Source organism: Ornithodoros turicata, chromosome 7, assembly GCF_037126465.1.
Source record: "Ornithodoros turicata isolate Travis chromosome 7, ASM3712646v1, whole genome shotgun sequence".
Taxonomy (NCBI): domain Eukaryota; kingdom Metazoa; phylum Arthropoda; class Arachnida; order Ixodida; family Argasidae; genus Ornithodoros; species Ornithodoros turicata.
The window spans coordinates 25,563,769-25,585,161 of record NC_088207.1 but is presented as its reverse complement, the minus strand read 5'-3'; the positions used below and the strand labels follow the sequence as shown (position 1 = coordinate 25,585,161).

The 21,393-nt window shown below is 45.8% G+C and overlaps 1 protein-coding gene and 1 long non-coding RNA gene across 2 annotated transcripts in view; one reads left to right on the top strand and one right to left on the bottom strand.

Moving 5' to 3' along the window:
* The window catches only part of LOC135399724 (mucin-2-like), a 65,683-nt gene extending 44,716 nt beyond the window's left edge, over window positions 1-20,967 (bottom strand). Inside the window, exon 1 of the mRNA XM_064631464.1 lies at window positions 20,842-20,967. Coding sequence (XP_064487534.1) covers window positions 20,842-20,931 — 90 coding nt within the window. The 5' untranslated portion in view covers window positions 20,932-20,967. The remainder of the gene's footprint in view (window positions 1-20,841) is intronic.
* On the top strand, window positions 9,383-19,278 carry LOC135399726 (uncharacterized). The gene is made up of 2 exons (XR_010424397.1): window positions 9,383-9,529; window positions 18,911-19,278. It is a non-coding gene; the product is annotated as an uncharacterized LOC135399726 (long non-coding RNA).
* Window positions 20,968-21,393: the final 426 nt, after the last annotated feature.

The window sequence follows — 21,393 nt, the reverse complement described above, 5'->3', positions numbered from 1 at the left end:
AGCGTGCTATGCGGTGAAGTTCATTTCTAAGAGTGTACATGTTATTGGAATCTCTGGTAGAAACACATGGGGTTTGTTTCTTTTGTATAGGAGTCCGTTAATTGTTTTTTGTCCTTTAAATAGATAACCGGTTAATACCAGTACGAACCTCTATCATTTACTTCGTAACTAAAGCCGCCGATTTTCTTCGAAGCGGAACGAAGATAAAAACCGAAAACGTTTCGGTCTGACACCCTTATTTCAGGCGCGAACCATTTGTTTGTTTGTTGTTGTCGTGCTTGTTTGTCTTCTTTCTGCCGCTTTCTCTCTCTCTCTCTCTCTCTTCGCTCTCGGTTTCTCTGCAGTGACACATCGGAGAGACAAATTATGCAAAACGCAGGGAACGGATTGTATGTTATTATTCTTTCACCATAGTCATAATTTATTTGTTGTTGTTGTTGTTTCGCATGTTCACTCATCGTCACTCTGTTCTTTCCGTGTTTCTCCTTCGTCTATCGAGGCGACGTATTTTTCAAAACGAGGAGGAAAACTTTCCGAGAATCCACGTGACATTATCGCATCCACAAGTTCAATGCCAGTGGAGACACACCAATTGCATCAGTTATGATGTTCCGATAAGACCTAAGTGCCCCAAAGCCAAGTTCGAAGTGTCTTTTTCTCGTATACTAAGGAAAGTAACTCTACAGTCGCCGAATTATAGGTCGAAAGCTCTCAGTTTTATGTTGTGCCCGTTTTCGTTCCCAAAGGCAAGAAGATATACTCTTCTCTGACGACAGATATAGAATGCAAGTTGAGTTTCCTGAAAGCTGGTGCAGTCCGGTGGCGTTCACCGTTTTGTGGCGTATTTTTCTCGCTGAATGAATGTCGACCGTTCCAGTGAAAAGAAGAAGGAAATTGTGGTTAGGCCGACTATACGTTCGGAATGTGACTTCGCATGTATCCTGCAGGACGCTCTCGATGTTCGAAAGCGGTTCCGAGGAGGTCACCAACGGTATATGCAGCAACAGCTGAATTCGGTTTGAAGAATTGCATTAAAGCAAAGGTGGCTCCTTTTTTTTTTATAAACTCGTACGACATAAAATAGTACAGAATAATTGCGCGTGCAATGTAAAAACAGAGGTGGATAGGGGTTGTGGCAAAATCGGATCGCCGTTGTTGGCCACACAGAAGTGAGTGCGTCGTTACGACCATAGAAAAAAAAAAAAAGAAAGAAACACTTTCGCCAGCACGTAACACGCCCAGGGCCAATAACAGAGCGATGACCTGAGCTCACCCTAGACTCTCAAAACAGAACTCCAACTATCAAAGGGGTTGTATGCCTTTTTGTGTCTATTATCGTGCGTCTAAAATGACACACAAAAAAACGTTCGCCCCCCCCCCTCCCTCTCTATCTCTCTCTCCGAATCAGAAGCGATAGCTCTATCCTTCGTGGCAATGGTTAGCGAGCGTGCTATGCGGTGAAGTGCAGTTTTAAGAGTGTACGTTAATTGTCACAAAAAATGCGTACGCTCTACACAAATCAGGAGTGATAACGTCATCACTCAGCGCAATGGTGGAGCGTCGTGTCAATTCATCGTCGCACGTTGGACCAGGACGGAACCCTGATAGTGGTTTGTCCATATGCTGATGATGTTGTTGTAAAGGCATCGAAACGAAGCGCCAAACTTCTCCTCTTTTTTTTTTTTTTTTTTTTTCATGTTATGTCTGGCCGGTATATTTTTTCAACACAGGATCATTACAGTATTTGAGCATCGAAGGTCTTTTAAACTTTTTCGAATCGAAAATCGAAGCTTTTTTTTCGACTTCCTTGCTGACACGACTTACTTACACTCCTTACTGACGACTTGTCGTCTCAGTGCAGACACGATGCATTTGCGTGTATCACTGGACGCTAGTTGGACACAGGTACATTCTTAGTAGCACCTGGCTCATCTGCTGACAGTGCACTCTTATAGAACAGGTGCCACATAGCACGATGAAGGCCAATCATTGCACAGAGTAGTAGCGCTATAATACTCCTAATTTGAGGAAAACGCGAGGCGTACACCTTTTTTGTGACAATTAACATAACCGCGCAAGTGTCAGAGAAAATGCCCCTTTTTGTTTTCGACGAATCACGGGAGGGAACGGTGTCATTCGGGATGATGGTTGGCTCATAGAGTGTGTTGTGCTCTGAAGTCTGCATTAAGAATAAGTGAGCACGACCACAATCTTATTTTAAGAGCGCAAACAAATAATGAAGGATTCTAACTTCTTATGACTCACATATCCGGACTCACTTTCCTTTTCCTTCTTCTTCTTCTCCTTTTTTTTTTTTTTTTGGGTAACGCTCTCCCACTTGTAACAAAAAAGACAGAGTGATATCGTCAGAATCATGGCTGGCTAATTAATCTTTGTTATGTAATGAACTTCGTTTTTAGCCATCCTATCTCATTGTTTCTTGCCTTCTAAGTTGCTGACAACTGATCATTACCGCATGTCCGACCTTTTTATCAATACCACCTTATCTTCATCGCACTTCATCCCATCTCTGCAGGAGTGGTGACCCCACCCGCAACACTGAGGAACGGCATGTTGTCGACCTTCGTCTCTCATTACAGAGCACACCACCAAGTAACAAATGCGTAAGCCGCTCTCATAAAGTATGAAACTCTGCATAAACTCTATCGGTCTGCAAAGCGGTCATACTAAACGAATAGCGCGAACCTCGTGAACGCCAAAAAAAGAAGAAAAAAAAACTTTTGAAAAATCAAGTATAACAAAAATCGCAATTTTTAATATCAAACACAAATAAAAAGCACAAATAGAAAAGGCGCCGTGTAGGGGTTAGAACCTTTACACAACGTTTCCTTGCCTCGGACGAATACACACTGCACCGTTTGTGCACAAAAAATAAATAAGTAAATGCTAGCGTTACACGGAGAAGCTGTACAACGAAGCCGTGATCCATGAAAGACACGTCGGGAACATCCGAGAGAGGAAATCGTCCCGTTTTATTCCGTTTTCGCCCCCCTGCACGGCAGATATGAAACGGCTGCGTTTTTATGCACTTTCACCGCGCGTGAGCTTTTGTCCATGTCACGTCAGTCGTGACTTCCTTCTCACTCGTCGCGCTGGCACCGACGTAATGCCGTCACACGCGAAGGACTTTGAACGATGGACGGTTGTCCTTCTGAGGCATATGGAACGTTAAGACCGTTCATGAAGTTACATAAAAAGATGAGTAAGCTTGGCTTGGACGTAATTTCGTAAGAGTTCCACAAAACGTTAATTTTGTTTCAATCTGCTTGTTCTTTTCTCTCTGTCCCTCCCTCATAGACACTTAAAGGCAGACTCCGCACCAAAAACGTGTTGAGGTAACAGTGCGACATTGATCGGTACTGTATGATATTTCAGTAAATACAATTTCTCATCCCCAAGTGGCGCTGATAATTAAAAAATGAATATTTTCCTTTGAGTGATTAGGCGCTCTTCCACAGTTTCAGTTTGGTTTTGAGCTTCCCAGCTCTTTTTGCAACTAACGAGCCCCTGACTGCCAAACCAACTTTATTTCTCATTTCAGAAATGTGTCGAACTTATTTATACAGCCATTATAATAGTTTCGGATTGTCCCGGAGTCTCCCTTTAAAACAGAGGTGCTAGTTGTGGTGCTGAAAGAGCTCACCGTTGTCGGCCTCCCAGAGGTGGGCAACGTCACGACTAACACTCTGGGGAGAATGTGCGTCCTGGGCCGACTTCTAAGGGAATTGTGCCGGCATATGTGTGACATCGTCTGAGGAAAACCCTGGAAAAACCCAACACTCTTAAAGAAGATGGTGGTGGTGGTGGTGGTGAAATGACTCGCCGTTGTCGGCCTCACAGAGGTGGGCAACGTCACGACTGATGCCCTGGAGGATGTGCGTCCTGGGCCGACTTCTAAGGGAACTGTGCCGACGTATGTCTGAAAGCGTCTGAGGAAAACCCAGGAAAAACCCAAGACAGCACAGTCGGCACCGGGATACGAACCCGTGTACCCAGCAGTCTCGACGTGACATGACCAGCACGCTAACCACTGAGCCACGGCAGAACTTCACCACATAGCACACTGAGGGCCAACCATTGCGCAGAATGATACCGTCATCACTCCTGATTTTGTGGAAAAGCGGGGCGTACGCCTTTTTGTGACATTAGCATAGCTTCATATGCGGCACGACAGTGTCATAAAAAGGCGTACACCTTCTACTTTCAACAAATCAGGAAAAAGAACGACGTCATGTTGATAAAGACAGGTACTTCTTACCTCTCTTCCCAAAGCAGCTACAAGCGCTCTTAAAACAGAGGTGGCGGTGGTGGTGGTGACGAGACCTGCTTGCCGGTGTTCGCCACATAGGACGCTGAAGGCCAAGCATTGCACAGAATGATGCCGTCACCACTCTTGATTGTGGGAAAGCGCGGGGCGTACGCCTTTTTGTGAAACTTACCGATGATGGCATTCCAAGTCGAGACATGGGAGGTCACCCTTATATTTCCAATCCGGGCACCGGCAGTGCTGTCTAGGTGTCTTCCCTGGGCTTTCCTGAGACACTTTAACAAATATCGACACCGTCCCCTGTGTAGTCGTCCCAGGATGCACGATCCCCCCTCGATTGTCGTGACGCTGCACGCTTGAGTGTGGCCGACTATACGGCAAGCACACGCTTAAAAATAAACTTCACCGCATAGCACGCTCCTAGACAACCATCACCTCGAATGATATCGTTATCTGCCCCGATTTGTTGAAAACGGGAGGTGTGCGCCTTTTGTGTGACAATTATGCAGAACATAATTCTATCAGAAAAGGCGTACACCACCTGTTTTCGACAAATCAGGGGAGAGAACGATGTCATTCGAGATGATGGTTGGTTAGGAGGTGAAGTAAATGTCATTCCGTTTAACGCATTAATTTGCAGTGTGGCTATAGGGTATTATTCATAGTCTGTATAGTTGTATTGCGAAGCCTTAGTGAGTTTTAGAATACCGTTGATAAAGTTATCGTGCCTATCGGAACCAATCGCAGTGGTGCGTGACTCAGAGTCTTATCCACTGATTGGTTCCGGTTGATACGGTTCGACGCAAGTCACCTTATCAACGGTCTGCTAAAACTCTCTATTCTCGTCTCGCGCATAACGTTATTGTGTATGGGTCAGCTATGTTTCTGTCATTCCTGATTTTTTGCTCAGTCCCTGTAACAGCCCCTACGCGAGGAACCCACAGTAAGATTAAATAAATAATGATAAATGAATAATGATAAATGATAAGGAAATAAAAGTATTTACGTAACGTTCTAACGTCTACGTAACGTTCACGTGCGCGACGAGAGGACAGCAGAAACTGCACTTTTCGTGAGCCGTTACTAAAAGCGTCACCGGAACGACCCAAATGAAATGCGGATTTCCGTCTGTCTGTATGTCGCGTTGGCCGAGGTGAAGAGGGGTCAAGGATTGTGTCATATTTGCACTTTGACCGGTCAGAGAGGAAAAAGGTAGACAAAAGGGAAACTATCATCATTAAACCTGCATAGTCATTAAACGGTGCTCGCTTATATTTTCAAGCTGGCAATGAGCTTCCAACAATGCCCGTGGACTGACCCTTATCCCCCGAAAATGAAACATACTTCCTTTTGAGAATATATGGAGCTACTTCCTTTTCTACGAAATAGGTCCCGAACAACGTGATCTCAAAGCGGTTGTGACAGTTTCGTGTATGCGGTTCATTACAGATCGCACGCATTATGCTGCACGCCAGAGCACGCAGGAAAACAATAATTATTTTCCTAAGCGCCGTTTTTGGCGATGCACGGACCCCTGTAAAGACGTTCGCATCAAAAGCACGCAGGCTTGGTCTCCGAAAAACCGAAGAATAAGTAGAGAATGGCCGCCTCTATCGTTTTAATAACTTGCATCCTGCATACTCCTGCGTCAACATCCTGCAGCGGGACTTGGTTGCTTTGGGACGGTTCACCTTCCAGCGGCTGTGGTGTTCGCGTCCCTCTGTTCGTGTCGTTGATGGACGTGTCATCGTGGCAGGCGCTCCTCCCTAACTGTACATATTGTACCTCATAAGATGTTTTGATGAGAAATCGTTATTTTGGTGTACGTACTGTACCTTTCTGTTGCGGTTTTGTTGTACACGGGTTGGTGTCTTGCTGCTGTATGTAGTGTACCCTCTTTGTGTTGTTTCTGTTGTAAATACTTGGCTGACAGTTTTGCTGTTGCATGTCGCTGGCGGAAAGGTTGCGTGTCCTGAACAGTATGTCGTCTGATTTGTATGCTCTTTGTAGTTGTAAGGTTTGCTGTAAATATTTGGATGAATGTTATGCTGTAGATCTTAACATCCTGAACTGTACATAGATGGGTAGAAATCCAGCGAACCGGTAGAGATGTAGGAAGGGAGTTGCCTCAGGACAGAAGCCGCCGATATTTCGAACAGAGACTGTTCTTCTTCTGGGCACCGTCCTCATCATTGGCATGCCAATGATGAGGACGGTGCCCAGAAGAAGAACAGTCTCTGTTCGAAATATCGGCGGCTTCTGTCCTGAGGCAACTCCCTTCCTGAACTGTACATAGTCTTATTCATACTTGCATGCTAATACCATGCTATATTAAATTTTCCTCAAACATAACTTGCGCCTTCGTGTAGTGATTGCATGCTTTCAGGCCATATCTGTCTGTGAGCATCCACAACTATACTGTATGTGACACATAGAAAGTTCCTCAGCGCCGTCTTCGGCAAGTAATTTTAAAAGGAAACTAAGAGAAATTTTTCACGCGCAAACATTTCTCTCTGTTTTGTTTTGCAATGTTTTTTTTTCTTTTCTTTTTTTTAATGGCAATTTTCTTATTCTTCATTTCTTTTTCTTTTGTAAGTCTTGGTTGTTATTCGTAGCGGTGCTGCGAGCGAGAAACGCACGAGCACCGCTCCGATGAAAGCTACTCGTAAGCCGAGGACGCGGGGAGAGGCCGCTGCGTGAATTATAACGGTTGCAGTTTGGGTCCCGTATTCGAACTCTTACCCTTAAACACTCTAATGTTCCATGGTATGCTTCTTTGTCTGGCCAATCCACACATCCGTACGATGGCTGTACTTCTTTTCTTCATGCACGAAAAAAAGAAGAAGAAAAAACAATACGGCTTGCGTCACCGGTGTCGCGCAACGGATGACAGAAACGAGAGACGCTCTATAATCCCCTGTCAGAGGAAATAAATTCTTCGTGATCATAGCCTCGGTGGCTATTAGGGCGAAAGTGCAAGCAAAGATTGCGTCTGACCGCCCGCACCAATCTAGACGGCGCTGGCTCCGATCACCGTGCGCCATTTGTCGCCGAGCGAAAATAGCGTAATGACGCACCACATTACACTGCTGCTCTCGCTTTAGTCGTGGATAATTGGCCCGAAGGCCTCAATGATGCGAGAGACGTCGCCGTAGACGATAACGGCAAGTGAAAGGCACCAGGTGGCAGCACCATCGCTCGTTAATCTGCTTTTGCTTTTAGGAATCCGTTGCCTAAAAAGGAAAAGATAATTTGTAGATGGCTCTCACGACTAAAGTGTAACGGGTTATAGAGAGGGCGATGCTTGCGGCGCGGTGGCTGGTTCAGAACTCTCATTGCGGTTAAATTATGTTTTGTGACTGTCATCCGTTTGTTCCAATTTTCTTACCACTGACATTGCTATCACCGTTATTATTACAACTAAACTGACGATTTGTCTTCCCGCACTCTATTCTGCTGCCTCCCCTCCCTTTGGATCGCCTCAGTATGGTTGTCACTCCGCAATTCAGACACCGGTTATGGTACACCTCTACGAGCTCCTGTTCCAACTGCGGCATGGTGGGAAGCCTTCAACGCGTCTTCACTGAAGGCCACCTACATAAGTTAGGAGCGCGCAATATTACGGACCGCTCAGCCTTGCCGCATTTTTTTTGCCTTTGCTTTAGCCCTGCGCAGCACCGTCAGTGTCTGAAATTATTTCACCTGTTCTTCACGTCCACCGGTCCGCTTGAACTCCTTTAGCCTCAGTGACAACTTTTGCAAGAGTGTGGCTCTATAGTGTCATGGTAACGTGATATGTAGGAATTCATCTTGCCACACCACGCGCGATCGACTGGATGACCTGCTAACCCCCGACCAGTTACGCTGTCTCTCCACCTATACAGTATCTCACTTGCAACGTGCTATTTCATGTGCGCATGCGTGTGTATGTTTCATCTTCTTCATTCCCATCCCATACCCCACACGCACTGATGTAGGGTATCGTAATTCCTGCGGTGAAATATCTCACCCCGCCGTCGTCCATGTAGCTGTTGTTGTTCGTCTCCTGAGAGATCGGGCTACTGCTCGATTCCAGAGGTGGGATTTACTGTTCTTAAAGGCACCTTTTGTGGTGTTTACTTACTTCGCAATCGGCGAAAAAGACGTATACGTGCCATCTGTCCCCGTATGTTTGTGAGATAGTCGACGTGACTTTATTTTCTCATAAACAGACAAATGAATGATGGCCGGTATGGCTAAATCCGCAAATATAGCCGCGTTGTTCTGGCAAGATTATTCGGTGTTTCATCAAGGACTGTTACGAACAACACAACATCACATGTTCAACAAGTTTCCGAAGCAGAAAAGAGAACCGAGCCTCAGAGAGTTGTCTTGTGGTGCAGTTCTAATTGTGGGTGATCGAATCAGAAAGTGCCTCTTTGTCATATCTGTGCCTGGCTCACAGAGCAATTGTTCCAATCAAGACGTAAGTTATGCAAGCTTTCCCGCCCCAGAAGTGCAAGTTCACGTTGGTTGACTGCATCCATGGGTAGCATCTTTACATGCTGGTCCTTCGCTTGCGCTAAAAGATCATCTCCAGCTCACCGCCGATGAAAGTTCAATAAGTAGTATGCGATATAAAGACCCAACAAGCTGTTCCCCAGAATATTCCAGCGGAAGATGCGAAAACCATCATAGTTTTCTGTTGCCAAGTCACATGTTTTTGTACACTGCTAGCCGTGGTAGTTGAATATCCTGCGGCGCAGATACAAGATATTAGGTAGCAGACGACAGGAGAAGACGATATCGTCTGCTAAGTGCAAAGACTTCACATAACATGCGGCGGAACTTTTTTTTTTTTTTTTTTTTTTTTTTTTTTTTTTGCGAGCAGAGATTTTCGGTTCTCCTTCTACTAGAATATTCCGTGGGGGATGTCGCTCGTGTGAATACACGGAAAGTTGACCAGTGTACCGGAACGTCTACTTCCGGGAGCGTTCCTGTTGCACAGTGGGCGTAGACATTACGCGCCTTGGTCACAGCCAATTCACCCCGCGCTCAATAGCCAATTGAGAAAGCTTGGCATTCTCCTTTCGGGACACGCACTTCGTGCGCCGCTCGAAAATAACACACCACCAGCCGACTCTGTGTTGCGTTAGATTAGACGCGGTCTACGCGGCAGACGCCAATTAAATATGTGCTCAGAGGAAGTACTGCTATGGTGGCCTGTATACTGCGACTCTGGAAGAGAGGAAATCGGGGAAGGTATGCCACGTTTATATGCTTTTTTTCCTTTTCTTTCTCTGGTGTTCTTATACAGTCCGTCTTATGCTTTCATTGACTCTTTATACACTGATACTCATGCTTTCATGCTGTGAAAAAAGGATTGCGAGAATTATGCTCCGCCCTGGAAGGCACAATATGTTGTTCTCAATTTTGCCAAGGGTATACAGGGTGTTTCAGTTAAATCTCCGGGCTAAATAATTCGCGAACGGGTGCACCAATAAAATAACTTTGTTTTTTACAGGTATCTGTCCGATACCACACTCTTAAAAATGAACTTGGCTCGAGACTACCATCTCCATTTTTTTCTTTTAAAATCAATCAAAAATGAACTTCACCGCATAGCACGCTCCTAGCCAACCATCATCTCGAATGATATTGTTATCTACTGTGATTTGTTGAAAACGGGAGGCGTACGCCTTTTTTGTGACAATTATGAACAGCATAAATGTCACAAAAAAGGCGTACGCCGTGACAAAAATATGTAAACCTAAACCAATCATTTACTGCAATAAATGACCCGCTTCGGTGATAGATTTTTCTCTAAACGGTTTCCACTGAAGGTTCCAAAAGGGGCAGTACCCTTTTTAATGCCAACGGCGCCCTGCTTTAGAAGGTGGGTTTTTCCGCGAAACTCGTTTTGAATTTTCATTTAAATAATGAGCGCCTCCCACTCATTCACACGGTGCGCAACTTGTAGGTGGTATCGGACAGATACTTGTGAAAAAGAAAGTTCTTCGATTGGTGCACCCGTTCGCGAATTATTTTGCTCGGGGATTTAACTGAAACACCCTGTATACGATTAACCGCATACTCTTAGAAATGAACTTCAGCGCATAGCACGCTCCTAGCCAGCCATTATCTCGAATGATATCGTTATCTGCCCTGATTTGTTGAAAACAGGGGGCGTACGCCTTTTCTGTGACAATTATGAACAGCATAAGTGTCACAGAAATGGCGTACGCCCCCCGTTTTCAACAAATCAGGGCAGATAATGATATCATTATCATTCGAGATAATGGTTGGCTAGGAGCGTGCTATGCGCTGAAGTTCATTTTTAAGAGTGCACGCGAAAAAGTAAGCGGGGCGGACGAAAAAGATCTGATACCCTGCAAAGAAGAAATAACAACGCACTTTTAAAACAGGGTAGTAATACGAACAAAGTAGTAGTAGTAGTAGTAAAATTCCATAGACTGAGACTGGACAAACATCCACACACACACGAGGAACAGCAGGTTGTTCCTCGTGTGTGTGGTTGTTTGCCCAGACTCAGGTTTCAAGTGATGGAATTCGTCCACCTGCCAGCTTGCGTATACGTCATCCTATATAGTAGTAGTAGTAGTAGTCGCTTGTACGACTATTTTGAGTAGCTTTACCATATAGCTTAAGCTACACACATAACGGTTGAATACTGTAATATTTAATTATGAATAAAAAAATGTTATGGTACGTTCAGTATCTGCTCACCAAAGTATAATGTAATAAGCTGTTTCTCCAGTAGGGGCATGTTACTCTCGTATAAGCCATGCCACGTGCTGGCCATGCCATGTCGAGACTGGGAGGTACCCGGGTTCGGGTCCCGATGCCGGCTATGCTGTCTGGGATTTTTCCTGGGTTTTGCTCAGACGCTTTCAGACGTATGTCGGCACAGTTCCCCTAGAAGTCGGCCCAGGCCGTACATTCACCAGGGGTGTTAGCCTTGACGTTGCCCACCTCTGAGAGGCCGACAGCGGCGAGCTCTTTCATTAGCAGCACCTTATGTGGTGAAGTTCATTTTTAAGAGTGCACCATCTGTTTTTCGAGCTTATTGCATGAACACAGATCAGTTACAATCGCGTTTCCTATACACTGTAAAACAGAACATCATTACATTACAAGTTGCAGGTCAGCCATTGCACAACACGGTACCGTTATCACTCGTGATTCGCTGAAAGCGTGGCGCGTACGCCTTTTTGTGACGGTTAACAAGACTGAGTAATTATAAAAAATAGGCGTACGTCTCCCGTTTTCAACAAATCAGGGAAGGGGACGATGTCATTCGGGATGCCGGTTGCCTAGGAGCGCGCTATCCACCGACGTTCTGCTTTAGGAGACCAGCTCCCGTGGCTCACTGGTTAGCGTGCTTGCCATGTCACGTCGAGACTGGGAGGTACTCGGGTTCGAATCCCGGTGCCGGCTGTGCTGTCTGGGGTTTTTCCTGGGTTTTCCTTAGACGCTTTCAGACATATGTCGGCACAGTTCACTTAGAAGTCGGCCCAGGACGCACATTCCCGCGGGGCGTCATTAGTGACGTTGCACAGCACTGTGAGGCCGACAACGGCGAGCCCTTTCACAACCACCACCACTATCTGCTTTAGGAGGCATTAGAGGAGCACGAATACAGAGATTTCCGCCTGTACATCCAGCCAGACCCAGCCTCTAGCCATCTAACCATCTAGCCAGACCTGGCTACCGTTAGCGTACTGGAGCAGCCGGCCCAATGTAGAGTTGGGCCAACATCCCCATATTTCTCTTTTTATACCAACCAACCCTAACAGGAAAAACAAAACGAAGTGGACACAGAGATAGACCTGCTTTGAGAGTGTAGACCGTTAAACGTCCTCGGGAAGAAAACCGTCACCCAGAAAGACGTCGTCCCGAACCCTGCCTTGTTGAAAACGGAAAGTGTACACCTCTTTTGGGCACATTATGCAAAATACAAAGTGTAAAAAAAAAAGAAAGAAAGAAAAGGCGCTTGCATCACATTTTCAACAAATCAGGGAGTGAGAACGGTGTCATTCGGAATTGTACTGTTGGCTCAGAGTGTCATATGTAGCAATGTGCTCCTTTGAAACGGGTGGCCAACTTCGGCCAATGAACATGACATCACCACCGGCACCACCCTCTATTTCGATAGTGCATCTTCCACTCACGCATAACTTTCACAGTTTTCACTCCAAGTATACACTCTAAAAACGGAACTTCACCGCATATCACGTAGTGCGCCAATCATTGCCACGAACGATAGGGTTATCGCTTTTGATCCGAGAAGAGAGGGAGGCGTACGCCTTTTTGTGGCAATTACCATATACCCGAATTGCCACAAAAAGGCGTACGCCCCCTTCTCTCTTCGAATCGTAAGAGGTAATCCTATCATTCGCGGCAATGGTTGGCGCACAGCGTGCTATGCGATGAAGCTCTGTTTTTAGAGTGTAGCGTCAGATGCATTCATTCAGGTCACAGGTAGACAGCACACAACAAAGCGCTGTAGGTGATCCATTATCCGCATGCTACCCTCGTACCCAAGCTGAGCAGCTTCTTTTCGTGATTTAGTTTCCCATTCGTTTTATTCGTTCGAAGCCCAACAGTGAGTTGACCACAATCAAATCGGAATTGTGCCTGCATCGTTGGCACCACTGACACCGCTGTGTACGAGGGTAGCGCTGAGGTAGACTTATTTTACGGTGACCCTCTCTCGCTTGTTGCGAATCAAACTTCACCTCAGCGGCATGTGACGTGACCCCCATGGTCGCCCGGACTCTCGCCCACGGACAACAAAAAATTACTTCTTTGAAAAGGATGCTCGTTTTCTGACATTTCGTTTTTGATTACGAGAAACATCGATGCTCGCACGATTATAGTCCGGTTCTGGGTCTTTGTCGACTGCGTGATTTTGTTGCAGGCTACAGGAGGCGGAGGTCACAGTATAGGTGCATGAGTTGCCTCGAGATGTGAAAATAAGCGCGGGAGAGAGGAAACAACAGAAAGCGCTACAAATGTGAAACACTTCGAAAGCCAAGACGTGGGAAACGTTCGGGTTCAGAGAAAAGCGTGGTGAATCGTGCCAGCGTAGTCCGCAGTCAAAAACGCCTTTCTGATATGACGAGCTTCGCTTCAACGCCCCGTTGTTTTATTTATCCATTTGTTTTTTATTGATTAATTCGTATCTCCCATTGGTGTACAGAAGAAGAAAAAAGTAAACCTGGCAACGCTAATAGCATTACAGAGAAAAGGACCTGCTTCATAGACGAAAAAAAAAGGTGGATGATCAGTGTGCTCCCTCTGCTCGTCTGACTCTTTTTAAATCTTTTATTGTGATGCTTTTTTTTAACCATCATCTCGAATGATGTCGTTCTCGCCGCTGATTTCTTTCAAACAAGTCGCGTACGCCTTTTTTGACATTTATAGAGTGATATGCTAATTGCTTTGTCAAAAGGGGCGTACACCCAGCACTCTCCACAAATCAGGAATGCCAACCGCATCATTCCGTGCACGGGTTGGTCTTCAGTGCGTTATGCGGTGAAGTTCGGACTGCTACGGTTGGGTAGGCAACGGCAAGCTGCCCATACCATCACCGTAACCACAACCCTCCCCTGTTCGTAGAGTGTACATTCGCTTCCACACGATTACTGCGAAGCAGCAGTTCGAGCAACCACGAGAGAAATAAAAAAAATACCCGATATTACTCAAGTGATCCCATTCTGTCACCCATAACGCTACCTTTACAGCACAATTACGCTAACAGTTGCCTCTTCCACCCTCTTGATGACCACCACCGTGCAGAATCCAACCAGCGCTTCCTGCATATGTGGTATAAGACAATGGGTTGCTCAATACCTAATAATAAGCCAAGTGCCTTATAACAAGCGTCCGTGCTCGTTTGAAAGGGCGTGACGAATGGTCGTCAACCGATGCCGAAGAAAGTGGTAGTGCAATGGGAGAAGCCACTCATTGGCATGAGGTTCGTCGACCTCAAGGGCCAGAAAAGGAAAGAGGACAGGGTCAAGTTCGATCGCCGAGAGCGAGCACGGAGCATCGTCTGTAGTGTGCGTAGTGTCAACAAGGTCATACGGTGGCTCATCGTCACGACTGCAGCTGGTATATATGAGGTGACGACGATAAAAGGGGACGATGAAGATGAGATGAAAGAGGATGATGGTGGTGGAGGTGGTGCTGAAAGAGCTCGCCGCTGGCGGCCTCAGATGTGGGCAACGTCACGACTAAACGCTCTTGTGGGAATGTGCGTCCTGAGCCGACTTCTGGACGTCGACTTGTCGACTGGGCCGAACTGGGATTCGGCAGATTGGGACGTGACCCTGGTTCATAGCGATACGTCAATCTTACATAGTTATATATAGTCCTTGTCAACCTCTCTGCGTGGTCCGCAGCCATTTTTGTGTGAGGAAGAAGAAGAGGAAGAAGGTAGTGCAGAGCAAGAGGAATGCCCAACAACAACAACAACTTTATTGGGAGATGATGTTTGAGGAGCTACTTCGGTACCAGGGGCGATACTCTGCCCCATCGCTGGTGGTGATGCGGGGAATGAAATAATGAGCCCCTATGAATGCCCATATTTCCACTGCCCAGCGTGCGTTGCTGAAGAACCACATGTACATAACTGAGGGATGTCTGAAACCTTTATGAGGATCCTTGGCCTTCGAGAACGATATTAAACATGTTCTGCTGCCCTCTGTCAAATCGGAGACTCTGACGGGATGCAGGTCATGGTAAAAGGAAACGCCGTGATGCTGGGAGAGTTGGCGTTGTTCTCGTCAGGCGCGAAATGATTGCACTATAGCCTGGTTTACATGAACCCGACAGGAGCAGATCGAGTTGTCTAGCTGTTTGAGTGGGACCCGACCCAACGCTGTTTATCTGGTACGCTGTTGCTCGTTGAGGTGATGAGCCACAAGAACGGCTCAAATGTGTATGTGCTTCCTAACATTATCTTTCTACACTACGGCGAGCAAGTGTAAAAACAATGCCTGAAAACCCTGTTTCATTCCTTCATGTGTCTGTTCTTCATTATTTCGGGGAGGGCAGCTATATTCTCTTTAGAGGTCAAGAGCCCTTGCGCCACAGAATAGCTGACTGCTGGTCACATGCGGCCCGCGTGTGTGACGCTACTGATTACCCTGATCCACGCATTGCTTAAGCTTCATTCATAAATAAATAATGTACTCAAGAGCGCGTAGCACTTGTTTTGCGATATCTCCAACTCTACTCAAGAGCAACTTTATTTTTACGATGATTGAGTGCCTAACCGCCACAGGACAATACTCTACCCTATTCCAGTCTCTATTACTCTATATACTCTATCCTATACAGTGTTGTATCCGCTACCAAAACTAAGTAACGAAATACCGCTGCCCGTTACTCCATAGAAAGTAGCGGAATAATAGCGTCGCTACAAATTTGAAAAAGTAACGCGATACCGCTACCGCTACCAAATAAAAGTAACGTAAATATTATACCGCTACTTATCCGCTACCGTACCTTTCTCTATGCAACACTTCGCCGCATTTCGTTGCCGAATATGTCTGAAGATGACTCACATAGCCGACGTGCAGCATAAGGTACACCGCTACTTACAGCCAATATATATATTTCTTCACATTTATCTTAACCTTGCGATGATGCACATTTAAGAAATAATTTAATGCAATAATTTTCCCGACAGAATACAAGACAAAACGATTTTTCTGCAGTTCCATTATTTTGTCCGCAATATCCGCGGATCCCAATCTCAGTCTTTCCCGTCTGCTTCCTGTCGATGGATTGATCAAGTGACCACTCATCGAGTCATCCATAGTGGCTACCATAGGCCGTAAAAAAGTTCAGTGAATGACATTTGCTCTCGCCAGGGCCAACTTCGTGCTGTTAGCATATACGGCACCAAAGCTTAGGTCTCACAGGAATCAGAAGTTACTGTTGTTGCCTACCGCATGCTTCCATTCTTCAGGCCAAACGACGACTTCTCTTACAAAACGTTTGACTGTATACGAAAAACGAGTCTACCCGTGTGATACTACCTCCCCAATGAAGCATATAGAGAAAAAATGTCACGTAACTTTTCCCTGAACATGTCAATTTCTCAATCGCTGTCAAGAATCGATTGCTTTAAAGTTAATCGCATGTGTACCGTCACTAAGCAAGTGTGTAAATAGCACTAATAAGCATGTTGACATGCATTGACTCCGGAATAATATTATTGTTTCTTTTCCTTTTTTTCTGTCTTTTTTTTTTTTTTTTTGTGTGTGTGTGTGGCTCACATACAGGGTGTATGCTATAAAAGGTCAGTCACATTTTCGTGCAAGAAGTGATACCTCTTTGATGCTATACCTCTATCACGAAAAGACTTCCTCTGCCTCAAAGTGAATAATTTATGCTAGAGGAACCTACGGAACGATTGTGGTTACCTAGCACTGTGTAACAAAATAAATATGACCATGCAAACTTTCACCTCCATCCATCGGTATTGCGCATAGGAAACACATGAAGACGAAAGTTTCCGTGGCCGTGCTTATTTTATTGCGCAGTGAATGGTAACCACAATTTTTTCGTAGGTTTCTCTGGCATAAGTGATTCACTGTATGGCAGCACAAGTCCGTCTCTCAAATAGATATAGTGTCACGCGCGAAAATGTCACTGACCTTTTATAGCATACACCCTGTACTAGTGTAACGCATTTAATTTGACAAAATAACTACATCGCGTTCAGCAACCTGTATATATGCTAAGGTAATTCTATCTTGCGACAAATGCTTCACCTGCGGCACAAACACCTTGAAGCAAAGTCGGCGGTGCGTTTAGAGTGCAATAACGAGTTTGAAACCATATCTCGGAGCGTTTCCGATATATTTTCGTATACCTATTCCAAAGGACACGACGGTTTCCTTATCGACTCCGGACAATAAAGCTGCAAAAAACAGTTTTAAATGGGCTATCAACACGCTCACATTAGTTTTGCAACTGATTGTATAATGGGAACTAACTTATCCTTAGACCATGTTATGCAATATGTTATACATAGCTGTTTGTGTTTCGTAAATGTGAGATACAAAAGTTTAAACTGCACACATTAACACAAATTATATTCCAAACTATTCGATTGCGCTTAGCTTCGCCACTCTCTTCACAGTCACCATCACTTCTCCTTTATTTATTGTTGTTGTTGTTGTTGCGCTTAGCTTATAAAAGTTTGTGAAATTGACGAAGATCGTCATATGAGTTCGTCTGATTAGCAAGTAGCTAAAAGGATTAAGAAAACATTATGCTTCGCCGTTATCTCATTTTCCCCCCTCCACGTCTTCCATGTTATGAAAAGTAGCGGTGGCGGTAGCAAAGAAAGAGTCCGCCAATACTCATATGTGTAGCGGAAATACTTTTCCGTTGCCGATTTAAGATGTAGAGCGATCGCAACTCCGCTACTGAAAAGAGTAGCGAATATGGTAAGAAGACCGACATAATATCAGCGCTGTACATATCAGCGCTACTAGTAGCGCCGATATGTACAACACTGACCCTATGTCGGTCTTCATACCATGGATCCATGCAAATGGGCATTGGGTTATTGGAGATCTGCAATAAGGATTTGGGCCAAGTTGAAAGGTACGCTGCAGTTGAATGAGGTATCGCGTTATTAACCAGCGTTTTTTTTTTTCTTGCTTTTTTTTTCTTTCATGTTTATAGAAACTAGCTGGGTGCTATGCAGTTTAGTTTTGGAGCGCCTTACGTTTTCCACGCATAAACTATACTGCCGAATACAATGAGTCCCGCATAATGCATCTGTTGTACACTACAATCGTAGTTCTATGGGACGAATGTCGCCTCGGTAGAAATACTTTCATCAGGTGAATGACGTCACGGGAATGTTTCCTTTCTAGGCGGCGGGCGGCAGACGTGTATCATTCAGAGATAGCGATAACGGGCCAGCCCAAAAACCTCATCTTCTTGTTCTTTTGGTTTCGTCACTGACTTTCCTTTCCAACACTTCAGCAATTCAAATTTTCCGCACCACCGGAAGACAAAACCTGACCTAGGGTTTTAAGCTCTTCAGAATACAGTTATCGTAGCAAGCAGCAGACGAATGACGGTAGTCACGACGACGATAATGTGTGAGATATCATAATTCGTGTCTAACCCTTAACCCGGCTCTAGATCGTGGTCTTAGCCAAAACTAACAATCCGGAACAACCGAATGCCTAAAGCAAAGAAGAAGAAGAAAAAAAAGATGAAGAAGAGAAAAAAAAGAGAAAAGCACCCAAGCAGCAAAATGTACTGAAAGTCGAGTGCAATAGGGGTGGACGGTATGTGCCTTATCAATGTTCTCGAGTTTCACGAGTCTGTTCAAGGCCTTCCATCTACCCGTCCACCCCTATTGCACTCGACTTTCAGTACGTTGTGCTGCTTGGGCAGGCATTCGCATGGGTCACGTGTGTAGAATCTCTTGAGCAGCTTGTGTTGTGAGCTTCACGCTCCTTTCTTCCAGCTTTTCTTTTCTTCAGCTTTTCGCTCTTTTTTCTCAATTGTTTACTACTACTACTACTACTACTACTACTACTACTACTACCATTACTACTCACGCTTCTTTCACTATTTCAGAATAGTGCGCAGACGCCAAACACGGTGAAGAGACATGGAAGAGCTTCAGCAACGGTCACGAGAAGGAAAACAGCGTGACGGCAGGGGTGCGTGCACCAGGAGACCACTTCTTCCTCCTGTTCTTGTTTGCCCTTCGACCCTTTGCCGGAATGCCGTCGTTGTATATTGCGGTGGAAATCAATGACAACGCATAGGCCGTTTTCTCCTACAACAAAGGCGCCGTATATGTTCTCGATAAATTTAGCTTACGCCTGCTGACGTGCTCGTGTCTTTCACGGTGAGATACCCACTTCCCGGTTCATGGGGATGATGCGCGTCTGTGTGTATTACTCTCTATGGGAAGTTGTAATTAAATGCGCTACATGGTGGACGCTCTCTTCACTGACTGTACCGTGTCTTGTGCGGTATGCCGGAAATGCCATGGGAGCGAAAACGGAAATGGAAGCACTTTTTATGAGCCTTTCCTTTCTCACTGCGACGTGTGCACGTTCCGCAACGAAGCGAGACGGCCTAACACCCGGAATGGTTGGTTGGCTATGTCGTCTCATTTCTGCGCGATCTGCCTGTCGATATGGCCGCATGTTGCGTGCCTACGTACTGGGCAGATTTCATAAGGGACTGTGACGACGTGTGCCTTAGGGCCGCATGAAGAAGACCCGGGAAAAACACCAGAACAGCGCGGCCAATATCGGGACTGGAACCCAAATTACCTCCTACATTCTTCAAACAGGTGGTGATGATGATGTAACTGCTTGCCGTAGTCAGCCACGCTTAGGCGGGCAACATCACGACTATCGCAACCGTGCGTCTTGGGCCGACTTCATGGAACTGTGCCGACATTTGTCTTGAAGTCCCCCAATCTGAGGAAAACCTAGGGAAAACATCCAGACAGTACAGGCACAGGTTGTGGTGGTGTCGCCGGTGCTGGTGAGGGGGCTCGCCGTGGACTTCACCACATAACACGGTGAAGGCCAACCATTGCTCAGAATGACACTGTTATCACTCCTGATCTTGTGGAAAGCACGCGGGGTGTACGCTTTTTTCTGACAAGTAGCATAACCGTGAACATAAGTGTTACAAAAATAATGTTTTGATGCCAAGCACCGCGAAGCAACAGCGATTATAAGCGGCGTACAGACGTAGAAGAACGGACCGAGAGGGAAGCAGGAAGGAGTGGGAGGCAGGGGGAAAGGTTAGTATGCGTCCTAGGCCGACTTCGGGGGAACTGTGTCGACATCCGCATAGAAAGCTTGCCGTCAAACCCAGGGAAAACCTCGGACAGCACAGTCGGTGGAATCATTCTATAAGCCACCACCTTCAAGTCTTCAGTGCGACCTTGAAGCTTGCACCAACAAGCGGACGTCTTTATCCACTCGGCCATGCCGCCGGTGAGTCAAAACAAAACAAGAAAAAAGTCATTATTTCGCCTTATTTCATTTTTTTTCTAAAAAACAAAAACAAAAACAGCAGCATGGCCGAGCGGGTTAAGGCGTCCCGCTGGTTGGTGGCGGTCAAGGTCATGCTGTCGAAGACCGGGAAGTGATGAGTTCGAATCCCATCACCGGTTGTGCTGCCTGAGGTTTTCCCTGGGTTTTCTGAAGGCATTCTAGAAGAATGTCGGCACACTTCCCCCTGAAGTCGGCCCAGATCGCGTACTAACCCCCTGTCCTCCACTCCTTCCTGCTGTCCCGTCCTCACCTGTCAACGTCTGTACGCCGCTCATAGCTACAGTTGCTTCGCGGCGCTAACACGCGGCATTTATCATTGTCATGTTCTTCGTCAAGTGAAAGACGAAGGATGACCTTTATGCATTCCTTGTCACCTTCAATATAAAATGAAATCCATTTGTTGTTTCCCTATTTGATAGTTAGCTCCGTAGATCAAGAATCACCCCTTAACGTACTAAAAACTCCACATCAATCCAAACTTACTTTGCAAGTCGTGGAAACGTAGAGCCAGTAAGAAAATGTTGAGGGAACAGCCTCAAGACGGGAGCCGCCGATATTTCCATCAGAAACCATTCTTCTCCTATCCAGTGTCGGCGGTTCTCGTCCTCAGTCTCTTGTCCTAAGATGTGCAAGTCGTGGTGAGTATTAAGCGTTAGACATTAAGGTCATTCGCGTATGACAATCGTCAAGTATAAGGCCCTTTATGTCCCAAACTGCAATCGATGTCCAATAAACTTCTGCAAATGACGTCTAGTGCGCCGGCACCCCTCATTTCAAGCACTAATTACGGTTTGGTATATGGCAGCTGCAAGAAAAAACAGAACACGGCGCTCAGCCTTTCCGTTACGCGGAACGGAGCATAAGGCCTGAACGTCTTCTTAGCTCACATTCAACTGGAGCACACAAAGTTTGTCCTGGGACGAGAGCATGTCCGAAACACGTGGGACGCATCATTCCCTGTGGCAGGTCACACGTTGAAGACGACGTGAGCGCACGACTTCGGTACCGACGTCACTGACAGATTCGACATCGATA